Genomic DNA, 26,449 nt, shown 5'->3' with positions numbered 1-26,449 from the left:
GAAGCTCTCATAATTATGGCTAAGGGTTTGCTTACTTCCTTTGCTGCTTCCTTTAATATAACTGGATAGATCCCTTCCACCTCAGGTGCCTTTCTTGTATATATCTTCAACAATTTCTCCTCCACTTTACTCTTAGTAATTACAAGATTCTCTAGCTTACTGCCAGAGTTGAATACACCTCTGGCATTCCCCTCCCTGAATAACTCCTCACGTGTGAATGTTGATGCAAAATATTCATTCAGTTTGTTAGCTACCTGAGCAGGATCATCAACAGTTGACCCATCGATATCAAGTGGACCAATCTGATTCATCCCCTTCCTTCTAGAGTTTACATAATTATAGAACTCTTTGCTGTTTTTCTTTGCATCCCTTGCCAAGGATTTCTCGTAATCTGCCTTCGCCTGCCTAACCTCCTTTGTAACTTGGTTACAGATCAACTTGTATCTATCATAGGCTTCTGTGTCACGTGTTAATTTGTATGTATCCCATGCATTTTTCTTCTCTGCCATATTGTCTCATTAGTTCATCTGACGTCCACTTAGGCCTAAACCTTGAACTATATTTCTTAGTTGGTATGTAAAGCCTAGTAGCTTCCAAGATAAGTTCTTTGAATGCTTCCCATTTTGAATTTGCTGTTGGTAACATCATTAGTTGGTCCCACTGTATTGAATTTAAATACTGTCTCAGTCCATCATAGTCGCCTTTACGAAACCAATAACCCTTCCCTTTACCCCTAATGATAGTTACCTCTTTGAGTAAATCCCACTTCAGCACACTGTGATCACTGCCACCTAGTGGTTCATTTATCTGCAGATTCTTAATGCATGAAGAATCACTACTGATAATCAAATCAAGAGTATTACTCCCTGTAGTTGCCTCCTGAACATGCTGATGTAGAAAACAATCATCCAATAAATCCACAAAAGCCTTGCTAGTGTGTGAGTGACCAGTCCCCAAATTCCAGTCAGTATCTGGGAAATTAAAATCCCCCCATTATAAGACTCTCTGATTTACTGGCCCACTCTATTTCCCCGTACAATTTCTTATTATACTCATCAGAGTCATTAGGCCTATAGCACACTCCTACTCTCAATTTTGATCTCCCAATGCTTATGTCACACCAAACTGACTCGACACTGCACTGTCCAGCAATGTCGACTGGCTTCACTTCCTTGGATTTTATGTATTTCTTAACTAATAGCATAACCCCTCCTCCCTTCCTATCCTGTCTATCCTTTTTGTAGACATTGTACTCCCCAAATTCCAGTTCTGCATTCCTTATATCTGTGTGACACCACGTCTCTGAAATCCCCACAATATCTGCCTTTGATGTTTTGAGCAATACCTCAAATTCATCAAATTTATTTACTAAACTCCTAGCATTGGTGTACACGCAAGTATACATGCACCTGTTCTTTTTTTTAACTACTCTAACACAACCTATTTGTTTATTTGTACCCCAATGATTCCTAGCAGTCTCTGAAATATCCTGCATCTTATTTTCTAGGCTGCGGCTCATTCCAATAGAAGCAGTGCAAGAATCACTTTCACCTCTGCCAGTGGCTACTGTTAATCTATTAGTCCTTGTATCCCCCCAATCTAGCAGTTTTCCCGACCCACCTAACACTGCCTCGATAGCATCAGCAAACATTCTTGCACCCTTTCTATTTAAGTGTATCCCATCCCTGTAGAAGCAGTCTCTCCTGTTAACAAGTTCAGACCATGCTGAAAAAAATTCTACCCCTTGAGCATTGCACAATCCTTCCTGGGCCGAATTGATCGACAGGGCTCTCATCATATACTCCCTCCTATCGTGCCTGGCCAGAATTGCAGACAATTTCAAATTCAACCCTAATTCACGGCTTTTTTTCAACAGTGACCTGTACTTGTTAAGTAATTCCACCGGTCTCCTACTCTTAATATCATTTGTGCTAACGTGTACAACTATATCACCTTTTGTGCCCTTAAAAGATATCTGCTCTACAACCTCATCAACCTTTGCCCCTGGCAGACATACCCTGGTCCTATTCCACCTATCCTTTTTACAAAGCATGTTTCCCATTTCCCTGACAATAGAGTCACCAACAACTACTAGTTCCTTTGGGACCAGCACATTCTGCCTTGGGGGCTGCCGCTGTGTTGCGCAATGACCAAGTGCAAGCTCTGGCATTGGTGTGGGCAGCTGAGAGCTTGATGGGCCCCTCACTTTTAATCCTTCGAGGGCATCCACCGTCCTTCAAGCTCTCATATAGGCCCATAACAATGCTGAGTTGTTGCCTGATTTCCTTACACTCCTTGCATCGCGCACACACAAAGACATCCCCCATGGCAGTATCATGTCCCGTACCTGACTGCTCCACAAACATCAAGCAAGTAGTGCATTTTAATAGGCTGTGATTCAGAGGGCAACTGCCCCCCTCAGTTCTCCCCTGAGCCACAGCACTCCCATTAGCTTGAGCCTTTTGCTTTGCTGCTCTGGTCAGAGTCATGATTTCGATTTAATTTCAATAAAATTTCAATTTCAGTACAAAATTAAAACCCTAAACTTATATCTCAACATAGTTATAATGCTATATTTATGTTTCAGTATCGAGTGTTATCTACGAAATCCCTTTATATAACTTCCGTATCAAGTTAAGTATTAATTATTTATTTCTTACTAATTTTTTATGTTACATAACCCAAGCCTTTAAATGTATAATTAAAAGTACAATTTAATTGACGAATGGAATGTTCGAACGGGGCACCACGTTGGACAAAAGGAAATCATTGCCCAAGAACTACTTAGGTGCAAGGTATCAATCGCGGCATTATCCGAATTAAGGCTCAACGGGTCTGGAACGATGATCATCCAACCACAAGCACCTAACGAAGCGGTTATGCTATTCTACTCTGGTGGTGAGAAACGAGAAGCAGGAGTGGGCTTTATGGTCGATGTTCAGGCCACCAGTAGCGTGATCGCTTTCCAACCAATTTCTGACCGCCTGGCAGTCCTTACTGTCAAGGGCACCATATTATCTCCGCCTATGCACCAACTGAGACTAGCCTGGACCTGACCAAGAATGACTTCTACAACCAGCTCCAACATACGCTGGATTCAATTCCACAGACAGAAGTGATCATCCTTGCAGGGGACTTTAATTTCCACATTGGCGTGGACAGATCTGGTTGGGAAACAACAATGGGCAAGTTTGGCCATGGGAAGATCAATGACAACGGACTACGTTTGTTGTCCTTTGCCGCATCTAACAACCTGATCATCAGAAACAGCCATTTCCAGCACCCTCAAAAACATCAACTTACATGGCGAAATCCATCTGGCAAGGACTCAGCAATCCTGGACTACATTCTGATCAACGCCCGATTTCGCTCATCACTCATGGACGTTTGTGCCATGAGGGGACCTGATCACTACCTCATCCGGGCTAAGGTGCAGCTCAAATTACGGCATGCAAAAAGGTCATCTCGGTCACCCAAGCTGGACTGGAGGTAGCTAATGAATGCTGCCAACAAAGGGGCATATCAGATCGCCCTATTCAACCGCTTCGAGACGCAAGCCGTGCCCGAGGATATAAATGAAGAAGAAAAGCAGATCTCTGATGCCATCCTGGAATGTGCCAAGCCCCTATGTCCACCTGCCCGACGTCGAATGCAACCATGGATATCAGACGAGTGCCTCGACCTCGTGGACAAACGGAAACAGGCAAAGTTGGTCGACTTTGAACGGTACCGGCAGCTAAACCGAGAAGTCCGACAGAGGATGACAGCGGAAAGAGAAGCATACTGGAACAAAGTGGCAGACGATCTTGAAGTGGCAGCATCCAAGAATGAGTACCGCCCTCTCTACCGCACCGTCAGATCTCTGAGTGGAAAGACCAAATTGACTAGTGACAACATCAAGAATGCTGATGGGACCTTCGTGCGATCACCGTCCGAACGCCTGCAACGGTGGAGTGAATTCTTCAAAGCATTGTATAATCACGACCCACCTCAGGGACCGCCAGAAGCTGCACAGATCGATCCCCCTGAAGTCTCCATGGTCGATGTTGAGCCTACAGTAGAAGAAGTGAAAGCAGCCATACAATCCCTAAAGAATGGCAGGGCACCAGGAGTGGACCAAGTCACCACAGAAGCAATCAAAGCCGGGGGAGATGTACTGCTTCGCCGACTACACTCACTCCTCAAAACCATCTGGTGCACTGAACAAATTCCGCTAACATGGAGGAAAGCGATTATCGTACCGATCCACAAGAAAGGTGATAACCAGGATTGCAAGAACTACCGTGGCATCAGTCTCCTTTCCATCATCGGAAAGGTCTTTATGAAGATCATCCAATCAAGGCTGCAAAAACATCGCGAGCAAACCAGTCGAGAAGAACAGGCGGGATTTAGACCCGGGCGAGGATGCTGTGATCAAATCTTTGCCATCCGTCAGCTGATGGAGGAGAGGATCCGGTGTGGACAGCGAACTGTCATTGTTTTCATTGACTAAGTCTGTTTTCGACTGTGTCCATCGGCCTGCCTTATGGAAACTACTAGAGGTCAAACATGTACCTCGAAAAGTCATCACACTCCTACAAACTGCATACAACGGTTTAACCAGCCAGGTGCGCATCCAGAACGATTTATCTGAGGAATTTACATCCAAACTGGAGTCCGCCAAGGGGATGTAGCCTCCCCGTTGCTTTTCAACATCGTGGTCGACGCCATTATGAGGCAAGCATTCAGAAACAGACGGGGCATACAATATGACAAGGATCACTATGTGACTGACCTGATGTTTGCCGATGATAGTGCTATCTTTGCTGGTAACGACTCTGAAGCCACGGACATCCTCTACGACATTGCCCGCATTGCCTGGCCATACGGTTTGAAGATCAATGCTGATAAGACAAAGACCCTGACAACAGTTGGGTCGCAAGCCACCAACTATCTCGAAGGCGTCCAGATCGAGCAAGTGCAGGACTTTAAATACCTTGGGTCGCTGGTCCAGGAGAAAAAAGTTGCATCCACCATGGAAATCCACAGCAGAATTGGACAGGCGGCCACTGCGTTCGCCTCGCTCAAATGGTGTCTGTGGAAGAGGACCAACATTTCCTCAAAGACTAAAATCCGACTCTTCCAGACTTTGATCCTGCCCATTCTCCTTTACGGATCAGAAACATGGATTTCTCTCAAGCTAGATTTAAACAAACTTGAGGTATTCCAAATGCGATGCCTGCGGCAGATTTTGGGCATCTCACTTCGTGACCGCATCACTAATGATACCATCCGCCCCAGATGCCAACAGCAACCAGCCATTGCCGACCAAATCCAGAAGCGAAGGCTTAGATGGTTTGGCCACGTATGTAGAATGGGCACGAACAGAATACCATCCACACTCCTTTGGAGACAACGACCCACCCAATGGAGCATCCAACGGACTGTGCCTAGGAAAACGTGGGCCAAGCAAGTGGAAAATGACGTGAAGACCCGACGTCTCGACCTTAACCAGGCCAGGACTGACGCCATTGATCGAAAAGTATGGAAGAACATCATAGAGCAAGTCCGAAACCCTGCGGCACCTACAGCAGCATACTGGTTGCGTGGTCAACCGCCTCCCCCAGCTGCCAGCTAAGGACCAAGAAGAAGAAGAGGACTTGACAATATTATTAGCATTAGCATTAGTAAAAAAAAAAATAAAAAAAACCACTTCCACTTCACCCCTCTGTTCGTTCAAAATACCTCTCCAGCTGAGCCTTAAACTTATTTAGGCTATCAACTTCCACGACAAGGGATGGAAGTCTGTTCCACCAACCAACCACCCGCTGGCTAAAGGCAAATTTCCGCACGTCTATCCTACATCTGTCTTTCCTCAATTTGAATTTATGCCCTCTCAGGTGATTATTCTGAGTGAGAGAAAGAATCCCATCATCATTGAGCATGCTCAAACCATTCAATGCTTTATACACCTCTATCAGATCACCTCGCTGGTGCCTAGTCTCCAGACACTGTAATTTGCAAAACTTAAGCCTTTCTTTGTAAGAGCACCCCTTTGTTCCATTCACTAATCTTGTTGCCCTTCTCTGTACTCGTTCCAGCAGCTCTACATCCTTCTTGAAATGAGGCCTCCAGACCTGTATACAGTACTCTAGGTGTGGCCTGACCATTGCCTTATACAAGAGAATAATCACCTCCTTATCCCTGCTAGAAAAATTCCTATATATCATTGACAGTACACCATGGGCTACTCTTGCAGCCTGTCTGCACTGCTCAGAGAACTTCATATCTGCCTGCACAACCACCCCCAGGTCCCTTTCATTCTCTACCACTGTCAGTGTAGTACCACAGAGTTGATACATTGCTCTGGGGTTGCTGTTTCCCATGTGTAGTACTTTACATTTGTCAATGTTAAACTTCATTTGCCACCTCTCAGCCCATCTGCTCAACCTTTCCAGATCCTGTTGCAGCAGCATAGTGTCAGTAGTGTCCTTGACAACCCTGCCTACCTTTGTATCGTCTGAAAACTTCGACATTAAGCTTGATATACCTTCATCAATATCATTTATGAATACAGAAAACAATAATGGACCCAACACTGAGCCCTGAGGGACTCCACTAATAACATTAGTCCACGTCAAGCAGTGTCCATTGATTACCACTCTCTGTCTTCTCCCCCTCAGCCATCCCTTTATCCACAGCAGCAATTTACCTCCATTGCCACACTGCTCCAATTTGTGCAGCAGTCTTCCATGTGCAACAGTATCAAAAGCCTTTCTAAGATCCAAGTATATAATATCAAAGTTATTCCCTGCATCCAGTTCCTTTGTGACTACATCATAGCATCCAATCAAATTGGTCAGGCAAGACTTCCCCTTAACAAAACCATGCTTTGTCCGAGCTATAACTGAAGTCTTGTCTAAATGATCCTGCAGTGCTTCTTTAACTAGTGCCTCCATTAATTTTCTTGGAACAGAAGTTAAACTCACAAGTCTATAATTACTTGTGTCAGCCTTTGATCCTCCTTTGTGAATTGGGGTGACATTTGCACATCTCCAGTCTGTGGGTACCTCCCCTGAGTCCAAGGAAGCTCTCATAATTATGGCTAAGGGTTTGCTTACTTCCTTTGCTGCCTCCTTTAATATAACTGGATAGATCCCATCCACCCCGGGTGCCTTTCTTGTGTTTATCTTCAACAATTTCTCCCCGACTTTACTCTCAGTTATTACAAGATTCTCTAGCTTACTGCCAGAGTTGAATAAACCTCTGGCATTCTCCTCGCTGAATAACTCCTCATGTGTGAATGTTGATGCAAAATATTCATTTAGTTGGTTAGCTACCTGAGCAGGATCATCAACAGTTGACCCATCGATATCAAGTGGACCAATCTGATTCATCCCCTTCCTTCTAGAGTTTACATAAGAAAGGAACTCTTTGCTGTTTTTCTTTGCATCCCTTGCCAAAGATTTCTCGTCATCTGCCTTCGCCTGCCTAACCTCCTTTGTAACTTGGTTACAGATCAACTTGTATCTATCATAGGCTTCTGTGTCATGTGTTAATTTGTATGTATCCCATGCATGTTTCTTCTCTGCCATATGCCTCATCAGTTCATCTGACATCCATTTTGGCCTAAACCTTGAACAATATTTCTTAGTTGGTATGTAAAGCCTAGTAGCTTCCAAGATAAGTTCTTTGAATGCTTCCCATTTTGCATTTGCTTTTGGTAACATCATCAGTTGGTCCCACTGTATAGAATTTAAATACTGTCTCAGTCCATCGTAGTCGCCTTTACGAAAGCAATAACCCTTCCCTTTACCCCTAATGGTAGTTACCTCTTTGAGTACATCCCACTTCAGCACACTGATCACTGCCACCTAGTGGTTCATTTATCTGCAGATTCTTAATGCATGAAGAATCACTGCTGATAATCAAATCAAGAGTATTCCTCCCTCTAGTTGCCTCCTGAACATGCTGATGTAGAAAACAATCATCCAATAAATCCACAAAAGCCTTGCTAGTGTGTGTGAGTGACCAGCCCCCAAATTCCAGTCAATATCTGGGAAATTAAAATCTCCCATTATAAGAATCTCTGATTTACTGGCCCACTCTATTTCCCTGTACAGTATCTTATTATACTAATCAGAGTCATTAGGCCTATAGCACACTCCTACTCTCAATTTTGATCTCCCAATGCTTATGTCACACCAAACTGACTCGACACTGCACTGTCCACCGATGTCCACTGGCTTCACTTCCTTGGATTTTATGTATTTCTTAACTAATAGCATAACCCCTCCTCCCTTCTTATGTATGATACTATACTATATTAAGCTTATGCTATCTATTTCGAGATATTTTGTATCGCGTTACAGTGGCGGCAGTTACGAACGGTAAACACATGGATTTGATACTCTTTCCGATACTAAGTAATACCTACAAAATCTCTATCTAAGTTACTTTAATCTAAGTATCGTAAATAAGAATATAAAACTACTCTAGAAAATAAGTTAATATGCCAATTTAAGCTAATAAAACAGAAAATAAATCAGAAAAAACTTCTCTGTTCCAGGAGTGGCAAAAATGTACGTCTGCAAAGGATACTCTCGTTCTCAAACTCCTTATTCTTTATTATAGGGGACTTCAATGCTAAGGTTGGAAAGAGGCAAAACAGCACAGAAAGGGGAACTATAGGAAATTTTGGAATTGGTTGAAAGAAATTAAAGAGGTGAAAGACTTGTGGAACCTGCAGAATCTCGAGGAATGTCAGTATTGAATACTTTTTTCAAGAAAAGGGTGAACAGAAAGTGGACATGGAAGAGCCCAAATGGATTAACAACTAATGAAATCAACTTCATTCTCACTAACAGAATATATATCGTGAATGATGTTACTGTCTTGAACAAGGTAAATGTTGGAAGTGATCACAGAATGGTAATATAGATATAAGAAAAGAAAGGAAAAAACTGACTCTAGTAAATAATACAAAGGCCTTTGATATAACAGAAGAGGAGAAAAAGCAGTATGTACTGGAACTTAAGAACAAGAACAAGTTTGAGCTTCTGCAGACTGCTCAGGACCAAGATATCGACGAGGAATATTACAACTTTCTTAAAGTGATAAAGCCCAAGAAACCTATAGGTAAAAAGAAATCCAAAGAAGAAAAAATTAGTCGAGAAACACTTGTCATTTTCTTGCTAACTTTTCATGTTAGCAAGAAAAACACTGACAGGGAGAAAATTGAGTATACCGAGTTATGCAAAGCCATTAGAAAGAGACTCAGAGAGGACACAAGAAAAGAGGAACAAGCATTAAGGGAAAACAAAGGATTTAAATCAGCAGTAATATAGAAAGACAAATGATACTGAAACTGAAGAATAGCGATGGTGTACTTATAAATAGCAGAGAAGGCATAATTCAAATAGCAGATTACTATAAAGAGTTATACAAGGAGCAAGGGAATGATGCCAGCAGTGGGGAAGATGGATCGCAAAAAAGAAACACATACAACATATCCTGATATCCTTCCTGATGAGGTAGAACATGCGTTGAAGAAAATGAAGAATCAGAAAGCCCCAGGGAAAGATGAAGTTACTGTAGCGTTGTTAAAATTGGGAGGAAGAGACATGACACAAACTGGCAAGACTTCACAAAATGCAATAGAAAAGGTGTGACGCCTAAGGAGTAAAATAATGCAATCTTAATTTTGCTGCATAAGAAAGGAGATAAATCAGAAATTGGAAATTATAGACAAATTAGCTTTGTTATCCCACATCTACAAGTTGTTCACAAGGGTCATTACTAACAGATTAGAAAGAATACTTGATGAGAATCAACCGAAAGAGCAAGCTGGCTTTAGGACAGGATTCTCAACTGTGGATCATCTTCACGTAATGTCACAGCTAATGGAGAAAGCAAATGAATATAAAACACCATTATGCCTGGCATTTGTGGATTATGAAAAGGCATTTGACTCCATACAGCATAAGGCAATGCTTCGGGCACTGGAAAGACAAGGCATAGATACCCCATATATTATGATTTTGAAGAAAATATGAGAATGCTACCTCCTTTATTAGACTAGACAAAGACAGTAGTAAATTTAAAATTGAGGAGTTTGACAAGGAGACACAATATCTCCGAATTTCTTTACTGCTGCCCTTGAGGAAGCTTTCAGAAGATTAGACTGGTCGCAGAAAGGAGTCAATGTGAATGGAGAGTACCTAAACCATTTCCGATTTGCAATTGACATTGTGGTCATAAGCCACGATCCCAAAGAATTAGGAAAATCTTAATCAGTTATGCAGAGTTAGTAAGGATTTTGGACTAAAGATCAATATGGCTAAAACAAAAGTAATGAACCAGTATGCCACAGAAAGGGATATAATGATTGAAGGAGCAGTAATTGAAAAGGTGGAATCATATATTTATCTGGGAAAAGTCATTAGCTGTAATAATGATAAATGGCTGGAAGTCAAGAGAAGAATAAATTTTGGATGGATAGCATTCAGCAAATATAGTCATATACTGAGGAGCAATATCTCAATTTGTCTGAAACGTAAAATAATGAACCAATGTATACTCCCCATCATGACTTATGGAAGTGAAACTTCTGCACTCACCAAAAGAATGGAAGAGGAGCTGAGAACACAGCGAAGGATGGAATAAATTATATTGGTAATCAGTAGCAATTAAATTGGTAGCAAATTGAAATAAAGGACATTCTTATCAAAACTAAAGAACTAAAATGGTCTTGGGCAGGACACATAGCTCGAAGACATGACGACAGATGGACTAAGAAAATAACAGAATGGTACCCAAGAGGATCTAGAAGAAAACCTGGAAGGCAACGGAGATGGACAGATGAAAGTCATGAGTTTTGGGGTAGTAAATGGATGGCCATTGCAGAAAACAGAAGAACTGGAAAGTTTCTGGAGAGGCCTTCATCCTGCAGTGGATTGAAAATGGATGATGATGATGCCAACAAAACCTGTATGTATTTAGATTTAACTTAATTCATAAATTTTTCCTAATTGTGTTGAATTAGCAGTGATTTCTAGAAATTTTTAGTGGAGAAATCAAAGAAAGCATTTTCAAAACAGCTGTTAGGAGTTTCAGCTGTGTGGAGAGAATAGATGAAGAGCACAAATTTCTGCAATATTACTGCTGGAACAATGCTGAAATATATTGAAATATTGCTAGAATCTCTTGTTGACTCAGTGCACCAGACTCTTAGTTAGACTATAATATTAAAATAACACTCTGGACTTCGTCTAAACCATGTATTCTCCTTTCAGGAGGCCAACTTCAGTATACATTAACTCGAGACTAACTAAATTACATTAAGGCTAAAAGTTTTTGACAATTGACATATGGGTCAATATAGTGATGCATGAACTGGCTGCTACAGAGTTCATTTGGAGATCTACTATAACAAAGGTTTATAGTCTTTCAGAAGCCTAAAGTTCATGGGCAAACAGCAGAGGCAAACGAAAACAGAGGTTGACTGACACCATCTTCAGACCTTAGCACTTGTGATGACAACATTGGCTCTTTTAGTGGGTCCTTAAGAATGGGGATTCCCTCAGCAGAGAGTGGGAGTCAACTTGAGGTGGAACCTGGTTGGAGGGTGTCAAATGGGGCTTATAGTCAGGAGACTTTAGGTATAGTATTAGACATGGTGTAAGGGAGTCCAGGCTTTTGCTGCACTAACAAAAAAAAAAAAATTAATAATAAAAAAACAAACGGTAAATTATTATTTATTAATTATGTAATTAGTGTGTCAAATTTAGCTTTGGGAAATCTATCCAGCTGACCTTTAAATTTCCCAAAGCTATCAACCTTAGTCACTCATGGAGGCAGTAATTAACAACTCATTGTTAGCCAATGAGTTGTTAATTACTGCCTACCCTTCTCCTATCCTTCTCTTCTAAGTTTAATTTCTAATTTAATTTAATTTAACTTTTCTTTTATTAAGGAAGTTAAAGTAGGAAGTTAAATTCTTTTAATTTAACTTCCTACCCTTCTCTTCTAAGTTTAATTTATGGCCCTTAGTTTTGGAATCATAACAGTGGTGATTTTGAGATCCACTGCATGCTGTGGTGCTTCATTGTGAAATATCCAATGTTCATCTCCAGTGACAATACAGTTGAGGAAATTAGTATTGTCTTGGCTAGTCTGGATGAAGTCTGATAAATCAGTGTCTTTGATGAATCGATTTTGAGGTTCAAACAACGATCTCTTTCCTGAATTTTTGAAACTGTGTCCTATTTCGAGAGGTTGACAGAGCCTTCGTCAGTCATCACAAATGTCAATTGAAAATTGAAAATTGAAATCCAATTGAAAATTTCATCACCATAAACAGTTTTAACATTTCATAAATTTCTGTTCCCAGTTTAAAGCAAAATTTGGTATCCATTCGTTGCGGGGCGCCTCCGTAGCCAGGTGGGAAGGAGCAGCAGTGCGTAGCACACGCTTCTTGATTAGACCGGGGTTCGAGCCCGTCACCACCAAATACGAGGATGCGGAAAGGTCAGGGAATGACCACCGCATATCCCGGAGCAATATGGCCTTAGTTGCTAATGCTCCTAAAAAAAAAACCAAAATAACAAAATCCATTCGTTGCTCCATTGCAAAATTGTGACATAATGCTACTGACAAAATTTTTGTTACCTGCAGCCTGTCAGCCTATTGGATATTCTTTATGCCACCATCTGTAAGAGGAAGTTTGAACTACAACATAACACTTCTGTTCATTTTCAAACTTATTGAGCTAAGATAAAGAAAGCCAACACGAGAACCACATGAAACTTCACTTAACTTACCGGTCAAACTCATTTCCTAAGGGTGTGTGTAATCGATAGTGGCAGTAGAAGTCGATAATGATGTATTGATTAGTTTTTTTCTCATTATTAAAAGCAGATCATTAGAGTTCATGAGTGTGCTGAAATTTACTTATGGGTACACCCTACAGACTGCCTCAGTCTTAGGGTGTTTATCCCCATTCCCGCTGTTTTTTTCCCAATAGGAAACTTCTACTGCTACTACCGATAAAACGCAGCATCTGTAGAAGTCGTTTTACTATTTTAAACAGCGGGAAGTGGAGGATAAATACCTTAAGACTGAGGCAGTCTGGGGGATGTACCCATAAGTAAATTTCAGCCATGAAGGCATTATACTCATGAACTCCAATAATGCTTTTAATAATGAGAAAAAAACTAATCAAGGCATGCATCGTTGTCTACTTCTACTGCCGCTACCGATAACTTGTAGCACCATCTGTTTACCGAGAATGCAGGGAGCAACTGCGGTAGCAGGAAACGTGTTTGCCCGGTAAGTTCTCCTGAAGTTTTCTGTGGTTCTCGTGTTGGCTTTCTTTACTTTTGCCACTTATTGAACATGACTACAACATCACCAGTCCAGGAATTTTGTCACACCTCGTATACCTCAAGTCTCAAGCGTTTTGTAGTCCATGTATTCAGTCTTTCCTCATATAGATGCCCTTTTGCTAATTTAACAAGGTGCATTCCCTCTCTTTGGCATCTTCAAAAGAAAGTTTTGTTTTTCAGGTGCAGTCTCCATACTTTAGTGCAGTAATCCAAATGTATAAAGCGTATCTTACAATTGCCTTATACATTGGGATTATGATCTCTCTATTTTTACAAGAAAATATTTGATAAGTCATCAGTAGAATACCATGGCCCCCTCTTTGCTTCCTGTCTCCATTTCTGAGAACTGCATGACTTATCATATTGTAATTCATATATTTCTTTCTTCATCTAGTATTTTTGGGGTTGCACCTTTCCCAGATATATTTTGTTGCATTAAAAAATAGCTGCCACTTTTCTGACCATCTCTGAAATCTATCTAAATTGTCCTGAAGAAAACCATGCATGGCTCTTATTGTTTCTCAGCTGAACTTGACATCTGTAAATTTGAACATCATTGACATTAATTCTTTGATATTATTTAAAAAAATCAAATACAGCAGTCCTTGGAAAATCTCACTTTTTACAATAGCCCAATGTAAAGGGTAACCATATCCCATTGCCTCCTACCCTACCTTGCAGGTATAATGTGATCCATCTAAGGATTTTCACTGCAATTATGACATATTCCAGCTTATATAGTCTGTGTATAAGCTGGAATATGAAATTATTGAAGTTCAACACAAAAAAAGGCACCTGTGGGGATGGAATCTATTCAGTTATTGAAGGAGGCAGCGAGGGAAGTTAGCAAACCCTTAGCCATAATTATGAGAGCATTCTTAGATTCAGGGGAGGTCCCCATGGACTGGAGAAGTGCATATTTATTCCCAATTCACAAAGGAGGTCAAAGGGTGACACAAATAATTATAGACCTGTTAGTTTAACTTCTGTTCTGGGGAAAATAATGGAGTCACTGGTTAAAGAGGTGATACAGGATCACCTAGACAAGACTGCAGTAATAGTTTACACACAAGCGTAGGTTTGTTAAGAGGAAGTCTTGTCTAACCAATTTGATTGGATACTACAATGTGGTCACAAAGGAACTGGATGCAAAAAATAATTTTGATATCATATACTTGGATTTCAGGAAAGCTTTTGATACTGTTGCACATGGAAGACTGCAGTACAAATCGGTATGGCATTAAAGGCAAGTTGCTGCAATGGATAACTGGATGGTTGAGTGGGAGACAGCAGAGAGTGGTAATAAATGGACACTGCTCTATTTCAACTAATGTTATTAGTGGAGTCCCCCAGGGTTCAGTGCTGGGCACATTGTTGTTTTGTGTATTTATCAATGGTATTTATGAAGGTATGTGATGAAGTTGCAGATGCTACAAAGGTTGGCAGGATTGTTAATGACAGTAAAGACTTTTCTAGATCTTGTTGCTACTGCAACAAGATCTAGAAAAGTTAAGCAGATGGGCAACTGAAGTTTAACATTGACAAATGCAAAGTACTGCATATGGGTAGAAGTAACCCAAGAGAAATGTACCAACTGTGTGGTACTACATTCAGGGAGGTGGAGAATGAAAAAGACCTGGGGGTAATTGTGAAGTCAGATATGAAGTTCTCTGAGCAGTGCAGACGGGCTGCCAGAGCAGGTCATGGAGTTTTGTCAATGATATACATATACGAATTTTGCTAGCAGAGACAAAGGAGGCGATTATCCCTTTGCATAAAGCAATGGTGAGGCTATGCCTTGAGTACTGCAACAGGTCTGGGGGCCTCATTTTAGGAAGGATGTAGAGTTGCTAGAACGAGTACAGAGAAGGGCAACTAAGGGTGCACTTACGAAGGAACAAGGGGGGTGTATAAGGCCTTGAATGGTTTGAGCAGGCTCAATGCTGACAGGATACTTCTGCTTGCTCAGACTAAGAACCTAATGGGGCATAGATTCAAATTGAGGAAAGACAGTTGTAGAATAGATGTGCAGAAGTTTGCCTTTAGTCAGTTGGTAGTTGATTGCTGGAACAGACTTCCATCTGTTGTTGTGGAAGTTGATAGCTCAAATAAATTTAAGGCTGAACTAGACAAACATTTTGAGTGACCGGATGGGCGAAATGGGAAGGTTTTTATTTTTTTTTTTTGACTGATGCTGTATAAGCTTGCTTTCTTGCATGCCTCTGCTAATGCTAATGACATTTAGACATTCTGGTTTAAAAAGATAATCTGGTGACATTCCAATAGAAAAACAATAAGCATTCAGAGCCACTTCTCTATTGGCGACATTCCAATTATAGTAACTCCTTATGAGTACGTCACTTGATTCCTCTCATGGTGTGATCTCTGAGTGGGATCTTCTTGAAGTGGCAGAAGAAGAAATTTGCTCTGAATGTAACCCACAAGGAGTGACAGCTGTTGAAAAGAATATTTGTGCATAGATAGATGGAAATATACTGACCACTAGAAACCTCATCCCTACTTTGAATTTACCAACATCTCCTAATTCTATCAAAGCTAGGTACTTGCAGTGCCCAGTAAGACAATATGTACTAAACCCATTAAGGTGCTTTTAGTGCCACACGTATGGACACTTGCAAATGACTTGTTCTGGTACACTTGCATGTGCTCGATGGTGCATTATGGCCATAGTTGCCAATGTACCTAATAAATCCCTAAACCAACAACAACAGCATGTGCTCGATATAGTGCAAAGGACATTGAAAATCATGGGATGATCAACTCCAAAACCAGTTAACTGACAGGAGAACATTCTGCATATTCATGAGCATGGCAGTGGTGGACAAACTATTCTGAGGAGTGTATTACAACCATATTCATTAATGAAAATAAGAAAAAATTCATATAAATTAAAAAAAAAATTAATTCTGATTTTAACAAGTTGTACTGTTTTTTTGTGAAAATAAAAAGCAGAAAACTATTAAAAAAAAAAAAAAAAAAAAAAAAGGAGAGAGGGTCAAATTGGGTCATAAAATACTGATTCTCTGATGTAAATCTGGAGATTTGGCAGCAATGTAACAATGAATGATAAGATGCAGCAATTTAAATATAAGAAACTTACAGAAAAACGAACTATTTTCTTTGCTTGATTGTGCATCTGTTTAGTTGTAGTTGGATGATAATGTCAACACTGAGTATTCTTAATCAGATTATAGTAAGACCTCTATAATTTAGCCACTCTTTCTAGGTGGCTACCTGCAAGATGTAAAGTACAGTAATACCCCGACTTACACGAGCTCTGGAGTTACGCGGTTCTTGATTTTTTCATTTGGTGTATATCTAAAATTAGCTTACCAGTGATTTGGAAGTCAAATCATAAAGCTTGGGTGACAGCTTCCATTTTTGAGGACTGGTTTGGTCACCACTTCATACACGAAGTCGAATGTTATTGCAAGTCTAAACAGATTCCATTTAAAGTGATGCTTCTTATTGACAATGCACCCGGTCACCCTCCTGCCACCCTAATTAATTTCGACCCACATGTGAAAGTTGTGTTTTTGCCTCCAAACACAACCAGCTTGCTTCAACCGATGGACCAGGGCGTCATCAAAACATTCAAGGCTTACTACACGAGGCGTTCGTTTGCACGTCTGAATGAAGCTATGAGACAAAATAGTGAGATATCTGTTAAAGACTTTTGGAAACAATTCAATCTTTTAGATGCCGTAAGAATCATTGAAGAATCTTGGGATGAAATTCACAAAAAACATTGAATGGTGTCTGGAAGAAACTTTGTCCATTTTTTTCAAAAACGAGACAAAAACAACGCCAGAAACTGATCATGTCGCTCATGTGATAGAAGAATTTGTTAATCTTGCCAGGCAATTAGATTTGGAAGTCAGTGGTGATGATGTCAACGAGCTGTTGGATTCACATAGTCAGGAGCTGACAATGAATGAGCTCGTAGAGATGCGTGAGCAAAACGTCACTGAAGTATCCGACACTATAATGTGTACAGAAAGGATAGACAGGACAGAAAGGGAGGGGGTGTTATGCTGTTAATTAAGAAAAACATAAAATCAAAGGAAGTGCACCCAGTTAATATAGATGAACAGTGCTCTGTTGAGTCAGTTTGGTGTGAGATAAGCACTGCGAAAGGAAAAATAAGAGTAGGAGTGTGTTATAGGCCTAATGACTTGAATGAGTACAATGAACAATTGTACAGAGAAATAGAGTGGGCCAGTAAATCAGAATGTCTTATAATGGGGGATTTTAACTTCCCAGATATTGACTGGAACTTGTCGGTTGGTCACTCACACACTAGTCAGACTTTTGTGGAGTTATTGGATGATTGTTTTCTGCAGCAGCATGTTCGAGAGGCAACCAGAGAAAGTAACACTCTTGATCTGGTTATCAGCAGTGATCATTCGTGTATTAAGAATTTGCAGATAAAGGAACCACTAGGTGGCAGTGATCACAGTGTGCTGAAGTGGGATTTACTCAAAGAGGTAACTACCGTCAGGGGTAAAGGAAAGGGTTTTTGCTTCCGTAAAGGGGAGTACAGTGGTCTCAGACAGTTTTTAAATTCTGTACAGTGGGATCAACTGACGATGTTACAAACAGTAAATTCTAAGTGGGAAGCATTCAAAGAATTAATCGTGGAAGCTACTAGACTTTATATACCGATTAAGAAATATCGTTCAAGGTTTAGGCCTAAATGGTTATCAAATGAACTAATGAGACTCGTGACAGAGAAGAAAAATGCATGGGATGCATATAAATTATCAGTTGACGCAGAAGCCTGTGGCAGATATAAGCTAGTCTGTAATCAGGTCACAAAGGAGGTTCGGCAGGCGAAGGCGGATTACGAGAAATCTTTGGCAAAAGATGCTAAGAAAAACAGCAAGGATTTCTTTACTTATATAAACTCTAAAAGGAAGGGGATGAATATGATTGGTCCACTTGACATCGTTGGTTCGACTGTTGATGATCCTGCTCAGATAGCAAACAAACTGAATGAGTATTTTGCATCTACATTCACACGTGAGGAATTATTACAATTTGAAAATGGAAGAAGGTTATCAAATTGTAGTAGTGTACTTAATGATTTTGTAATAACTGAGAGCAAAGTGGAGGAGAAATTGTTGAAGTTAAACATAAGAAAGGCACCTGGGGTGGATGGGATCTATCCAGTTATTTTAAAGGAGGCGGCAAAGCAACTAAGCAAACCCTTAGCCATAATTATGAGAGCATCCTTGGACTCAGGGGAGGTTCCCACGGACTGGAGATGTGCAAATGTGTCCCCAATTCACAAAGGTGGATCGAAGGGTGACACGAGTAATTACAGACCAGTTAGTTTAACTTCTGTTCCGGGTAAAATAATGGAGTCGTTGGTTAAAGATGCATTGCAGGATCATCTAGACAAGACTGCAGCAATAATTCAAACACAGCATGGGTTTGTTAAGGGAAAGTCTTGTCTGACAAATTTGATTGGTTATTATGATGTGGTCACAAAGGAACTGGATGCAAAAAATAATTTTGATATCATATACTTGGATTTCAGGAAAGCTTTTGACACTGTTGCGCATGGAAGACTACTGTACAAATTGGAGCAGAATGGTATTAAGGGTAAGTTGCTACAATGGATAAAAGGATGGTTAAGTGGGAGAAGACAGAGGGTGGTAATCAATGGGTGCTGCTCTTCGTGGACTAATGTTATTAGTGGAGTCCCACAGGGTTCGGTGTTGGGTCCACTGTTGTTTTGTGTATTTATCAATGATATTGATGAAGGTATATCAGGCTTAATGTCGAAGTTTGCAGATGACACAAAGGTTGGCAGGGTTGTTAATGACAGTAATGGCAGTGTGCTACTGCAACAGGATCTAGATAATTTGGGCAGATGAGCTAAGAAGTGGCAACTGAAATTCAACCTTGACAAATGCAAAGTACTGCATATGGGTAGAAGTAACCCCAGAGAAACGTACCAACTGTGTGGTACTACACTTAAGGTGGTAGAAAATGAAAAAGACCTGGGAGTAATTGTGCAGTCAGATATGAAGTTTTCTGAGCAGTGCAGACAGGCTGCTAGGGCGGGTCATGGGGTTTTGTCAATGATATATAGGAATTTTGCTAGCAGGGAAAAGGAGGTGATTGTCCCTCTGTATAAGGCAATGGTCAGGCCACGCCTTGAGTACTGCGTACAGTACTCAAGGCGTGGCCTTGAGTACTGCGTACAGGTCTGGAGGCCTCATTTTAGGAAGGATGTAGATTTGCTTGAGCGTGTACAGAGAAGAGCAACACGATTGGTGAGGGGAATGAAGGGATTCTCTTACCAAGAGAGGCTTAAGTTCTGCAAATTGCAGTGGCTGGAGACTAGGCACCTGCGCGGTGATCTGATTGAGGTCTATAAGGTCTTGAATGGGTTGAGCACGCTGAATTCTGATGGGATCCTTCCACTTGTTCAGATTACCAACCTACGGGGACATAAGTTCAAATTAAGAAAGGACAGATGTAGAATAGATGTGCGGAAATTTGCCTTTAGCCAGCGGGTGGTTAATTGCTGGAACAAACTTCCATCTGTCGTTGTAGAAGTTGATAGGTTAAATAAATTTAAGGAGGAACTGGACAGGCATTTGGAGGGAATGGTGTGTTTTTTTTTTTTTTGGCTGATGCTGCATAAGCTCCTACACTTGCTTTCTTGCATCATGTGCCACTACTACTACTTCAGATCCAGTTCCACTGAAAAGCACATGGCAATTGCAAGCTTGACAGAAGGTCTCAGCTCAATTGAAAAGGGCTTAAAAATTTTAGAAAACATAGACTCCAACGAAGAACGCGTTATAGCTACAAAGCAAGAAATAAAAAAAAAATTATTAGCTTGCTACGAAGAAATTCTGCGTGAAAAAAAGGCGCTGTGTCGTCAGACGAATTTGTTAGATTTTATGAAGTCATTGACATCGAAATAACTTTTTTACGTAACTCATTTATGTTTTAATACATATTTTGTATTAATATTTATAAAGAACTGCAATTTTATTAAATATTTTTCTTCTAAACTAGTGTTTTTGTTAGTCCTTGGTCCCAATTAAACAAAATTTATATGTAATTATATGCAAAGTTGTACCCCGACTTATGCGAATTCGACTTAAGTGATTTTCGTCGGACCCACCTATCGCGTAACTTCGGGGTATTACTGTATTGTATATTTAACTTATTACTGTTGGTGTAGTTGCAAATGTGCTGTTTGTTCTTTTAAATATATTCCTTTATTTGCAGCCTCTGTAGCTGAGTGGCAAATGAAGCAAGAAAACAAGCTTATACAGCATCAGCCAAAAAAAAACAAAAACTGCAGTTTGCAGAATTGAAGCTTTCCTTGGTAAGAGCACCCCCCTTTGTTCTGCACACCAACCTTTGTTGCCCTTCTCTGTACTTAATCCAGCAGCTCCACATCCTTTCTAAAATGAGGCCTCCAGATCTGTGCAGTACTAAAGGTGTTGCCTAATCATTGCCTTATACAAAGGAATAATCATCTCCTTAGCCCTGCTAGCAAAATTCATAGACCACTTTGTCTTTGGAGGTGGAGATGTAGTATGCTTCCATTTCTTTAAAGTGTTTTGATTCAGCATTACAGTGGTGAATCCAGGATTCTTCTCCAGTGATTATTGAGTAAAAAATTTTCAGACTTTAATATGAGTTTTCTAGGCAAACACAGATGCTATCTCCAATCTACTTGGAGATAGCATCTGTGGGGTTGTTAATGACAGTAATGGCAGTGTGCTACTGCAACAGGATCTAGATAATTTGGGCAGATGGGCTAAGAAGTGGCAACTGAAGTTTAACCTTGACAAATGCAAAGTACTGCATATGGGTAGAAACGTACCAACCAGAGAAACGTACCAACTGTGTGGTACTACACTTAAGGTGGTAGAAAATGAAAAAGACCTGGGAGTAATTGTGCAGGCAGATATGAAGTTTTCTGAGCAATGCAGACAGGCTGCCAGGGCAGGTCATGGGGTTTTGTCAATGATATATAGGAATTTTGCTAAGCAGGGAAAAGGTGGTGATTTATCCCTCTGTATAAGGCAATGGTCAGGCCACGCCTTGAGTACTGCGTACAGGTCTGGAGGCCTCATTTTAGGAAGGACGTAGATTTACTTGAGCGTGTACAGAGAAGAGCAACAAGATTGGTGAGGGGAATGAAGGGATCCTCTTACCAAGAGAGGCTTAAGTTCTGCAAATTGCAGTGGCTGGAGACTAGGCACCTGCGCGGTGATCTGATTGAGGTATATAAGGCCTTGAATGGGTTGAGCACGCTGAATTCTGATGGGATCCTTCCAATTGTTCAGATTACGAACCTAAGGGGGCATAAATTCAAATTAAGAAAAGACAGATGTAGAATAGATGTGTGGAAATTTGCTTTTAGCCAGCGGGTGGTTAATTGCTGGAACAAACTTCCATCTGTCATTGTGGAAGTTGATAGGTTGAATAAATTTAAGGAGGAACTGGACAGGCATTTGGAGGGAATGGTGTGATTTTTTTTGGCTAATGCTGCATAAGCTCATACATTTGCTTTCTTGCATCACATGCCACTACTACTACTACTACTTTTGTTCAGGAGTAAGGAATAAAAGGACCCAATAAGAACTTTTCATTTCTAAATGTTTTCTCAAAATGCTTGGTGTGTGCTCCCATAACAACTACCTAAGGCCGCTGATAATTTTCATACTGTAATTCATTTGTCTTTAACCCTTCAGTCACGGCTCTCCTAATTTTTACAAACATGGTGGTGCTATACTTGACAGGTGTAAACTTTCTTTTAAATTTCTGGAAAAAGTTTTTGGAGTTTGTTATTTTTGGGTATGCCAATATTTTATCTTTTCTTAATGGATTTCAATACTAACTGTTTGCATTTTTAAAATTTTTTTAAAATTAATACATATTTTAAAAATGCTGTGTTTTTTATACCTTTTATTTACAAAAAACGACCAAAATATATTAATTCATTAATAATCTAAATCTAAAATATATTAGATTAAAAAAAATAAAATACAGGCATAATATATGAAGATGAAGCTATTAATGTCTTCCATTTACTAGTTTAAAATAATTTTGCTTATTCATATGTAAAAATAGTTTTAAACAAAATGTCTATATTAGATGCCGGTCTTCACTTGGAGGATGCACAGAAATGAAATTTCTTTTTTTATGCATAATAGTTGTTGCTTTTTTTTAATATATAAATTATGAATTCAATAACTTGTTTATTAGAGCTAAAGCTAAAAGAAAAACTATGTAAAATAAAGGGCAGATATTATAATCAGTTAGTGATACCTTTCTTTTTTTTTTTCTTTTTTTTTTTTTTTTTTTTGTTAGCAAGCATGTCCTGTCCGAAGATATAGTTTCCAGAAAAGTTACAGATGGAAAATTATATTCAAAGAGGCTTCTTACCAAAACCAATAGGATTCCTAAATGGGGTGAGAGATTTATTCATGCTCGCTCTGTACAGGTTATAGAAGAATCTGTCATTGACCCCAGTAACAAAACAATTACCACATATACAAGAAATATTGGCATGAGGAGCATAATGGTAAGCATTTCTAAGATTTCATAATTTTTGATTATGTTTAACTGAAAATACACAATGCAGTATAACAACATATAGCTTTGTTATTCTTTCTTAACTTCTCTTCCTTTGATAGAACTGAACTTTGAATAAATTTTTTTTGCATTTGATGAAATTTGATAATTTTTCCATATTCTTGCATATTTTTCCATATTAGGTACTTTTCAGTTGAACTCATGTTTAGTAACCAGCAGCGTTAATAGCAGTTGGCTTTTAATTGTGATTGGTCTGTATAGAAATATAAAAGGTAAACTTCTATGCAGACATCACATATCAGAGGTATCAATAAATTCTTTAAAAGGTCTGATGCACAACTATAATGTGAATGAAATATATAATCTGATTTGCAATTGTGAAAACCTAATTATTTCTACTTATGGTTTCAGAGAGTTGAAATATCTTGTACTATCACATATTTCTCCAGCACGAATAGAACACTAATAGAGCAAACTTATCTGTGAAAAGATCTAAACCTCCCAAACACTTTCTAGTTTCTTTCTAGTTCAAATGTACGTTGTCTCAGCTCTGATCTCAATGATGCCCATTTCCACTTACAGTCTGCTAAACCCCACTGCTTATATCAGTTGCCCAAATTATTCGCTTTATGATTCCTTTAACAATGAATGATTTCACAACAATGAACTCAAAGGTATTACTTGTGCATATGTTCGTTCCGATATTCCCTGTCAGAGACTTAGTAATTTCGAATCGGCTCTTTTTGATCTTTTCTGTCTTAAAATCTCTCTACCTCATTCTGCCAAATTCATTTGTTGTCTCTACGTTTTCCCAACCCCACTAATCACTTGGAACTCTGACTTCCTCTCTTTGAAACTTGACTTTCTCCAGTACAACGTTCCTAACAGTGAGGTAATATTTCTTGGTGATTTTAATGTTCCAGATTTTAATTCCAGCTGGCTTCCGTTCTCTAGTAACACAGACCCAGCTGGTTGAGATGCTGAGGCTTTTGCAATTGCTAATGACCTTGCACAAATAGTTCATTTACCTACCAGAATACTGGACAATCCTAACCACACAGCCAAAATGCTTGATCTTTTTCTCACAAACAACCATTATAAGTACATGAGGTTGAAGTGAGTGGTCCTTTAGTCACCTCAGATCACAAGTTGGTGATTCTCTTCTCCAATAGAACCTTAATCTCATGGCTATTCCCAACCTCATGTTGTTTGGCATTACAAGAATGCAAAATGGGATGACCTGCAAGATTTCTTTTCATCTTTTCCTTGGTTGGATTACTGTTTCAAAACTTCTGATGTCAGCGATTGCTCAGATCATGCTAACAAAATTATTCTCTTAGGAATGGAATCCTTTGGAGTGCGGAATAAAGATTCCGCACTCCACTTTAAAATCTTGTCCTTTATCTAAAACTTGGTTTTCCAATAAATGTGCTCAGGCTGTTCAAGAGAAGAATGTTGCATATCGTAATTGGCTTGTTTCCAATTCTTCAGTTTCATTTTCTGCCTACACTAAAGCTCGCAACAATTGTAGAGTTTCAAAAAGCTTGATGTCTTTTTAGGGTCAGATTCCATACCTAGACACAGTATTCCAAGTGTGGTCATACAAATTACCTTATACAGAGATATTATGACCTATCTCTACAAGGAAATGTTTGATAAATCATCTATAGGACACCAAGGGTTCTCCTTGCTGCCTGTCTATACTATTTGGAGAACTTCATGTCTGATTTAGTGTACTTCCAAATCTTTCTTTCTCTGCTGTTTTCAGCTTAACCACAATAAGTGTGTAAATTATTTTGAGTTGCTATTCCAAGTGTAAGATCTTGAATTTTCTTTCATTAAAAGATAGCTGCCACTTTTCTGACCATCTCTGAAGTTTAGCTAAATTGTTCTGAAGAATCTGTGCTTGTTGCTGATCATTAACTACTTTACTGATCTTGATATCATCTGCAAATTTTGTCATCAAGCTCCCATCCCTTCATTGGTGTCAATTAAGAAAATAAAACAAGTGGTTCGAGTACTGATCCTTGAGGAACTCCCCATTTCTAACATCAACCCAATCTGAAGAATAGTCATTAATCACAACCATCTACCTCCTACCCTGTAGCCATCCTGCAATCCATCTAATGATTTTCCCTGTGAGATCATCGCTAGATTCCAACATGTTCAAAATTATACAGTAACTGCTCATATGCGACCAAATTAAATGGTTTGCTGAAATCTAAGTAAACAATGTTTAATTATCATGATGTGGAGCTTTTTTCCCTTTACAAAACCATGTGCATTCCTTCACAATACTATTTTTATCTAATTGACCTGGTAATGCACTCTTTATCATTGCCCCCATGATTTCCCTTACCAGTGAGGTCAGACTGCCTGGTTGGTAATTACCTACTTCAATCTTAGTGGCACCTTTATGTATTGGCAATACATTGGCAGTACAATACTTTTCCAATACAAGGGAATGACTCGTGAATCTAGTGATGACCTCACAATTAACCTAAATAGTTATGAAAGATATCTAGGGTGGATGGGATCTATCCAGTTATATTGAAGGAGACAGCAAAGGAAGCAAGCAAACCCTTAGCCATTATTATGAGAGCTTCCTTGGACTCAAGGGAGAGGTACCCATGGACTGGAGATGTGCAAATATGATCCCAATTCACAAAGGAGGATCAAAGGATCAAGTAATTATAGGCCTGTTAGTTTAACTTCTGTTCCAGGGAGGCGCCTCCGTAGCCAGGTGGGAAGGAGCAGCAGTGCGTAGCACACGCTTCTTGATTAGACCGGGGTTCGAGCCCGTCACCACCAAATACGGAGGACGCGGAAAGGTCAGGGAATGACCACCGCATATTCCCGGAGCAATATGGCCTTAGTTGCTAATGCTCCCAAATAACAACAACATCTGTTCCAGGGAGGCACTGGTTAAAGAAGCACTGCAGGATCATCTAGACAAGACTTCAGTTATAGCTCCGACACAGCATAATTTTGTTAACGGGAAGTCTAGTCTGACCAATTTGATTGGATACTATGATGTGGTCACAAAGGAACCGGATGCAGGGAATAACTTTGATATCATATATTTGGATCTTAGAAAGGCTTTTGATACTGTTGCACATGGAAGACTGCTGCACAAATTGGAGCAGTGCGGCATTGTGGGGCAAATTCCTGCTACAGATAAAGGGATGGTTGAGTGGGAGAAGACAGTGATAATCATTGGACACTGCTCTTCGTGGATTAATGTTATTAGTGGAGTCCCTCAGTGTTCAGTGTTGGGTCCATTGTTGTTTTCTGTATTTATAAATGATATTGATTATGGTATATCAAACTTAATGTCCAAGTTTGCAGACGATACGAAGGTTGGCAGGGTTGTTAATGACACTAATGACAGTACGCTGCTGCAACAGGATCTAGAAAAGTTGAGCAGATGGGCTGAGGTAGCAAATGAAGTTTAACATTGTAAGGTACTACATATGGGAAGCAGTAAT

General features: G+C 39.8%; 1 protein-coding gene across 1 annotated transcript in view; it reads left to right on the top strand.

Annotated features, from left to right (window-relative positions):
- prel (preli-like) overlaps positions 1–26,449 on the top strand; it is a 101,144-nt gene that overhangs the window by 58,037 nt on the left and 16,658 nt on the right. The window contains exon 3 of the mRNA XM_090388114.1: positions 22,737–22,950. Coding sequence (XP_090244240.1) covers positions 22,737–22,950 — 214 coding nt within the window. The remainder of the gene's footprint in view (positions 1–22,736; positions 22,951–26,449) is intronic.

Source organism: Mastigoproctus giganteus, chromosome 13 (assembly GCF_048544385.1).
Source record: "Mastigoproctus giganteus isolate SK-2022 chromosome 13, ASM4854438v1, whole genome shotgun sequence".
In the NCBI taxonomy this organism is placed as follows: domain Eukaryota; kingdom Metazoa; phylum Arthropoda; class Arachnida; order Uropygi; family Thelyphonidae; genus Mastigoproctus; species Mastigoproctus giganteus.
Note: the sequence above shows the minus strand (reverse complement) of the source record. Positions and strands in the feature narration are given on the sequence as shown.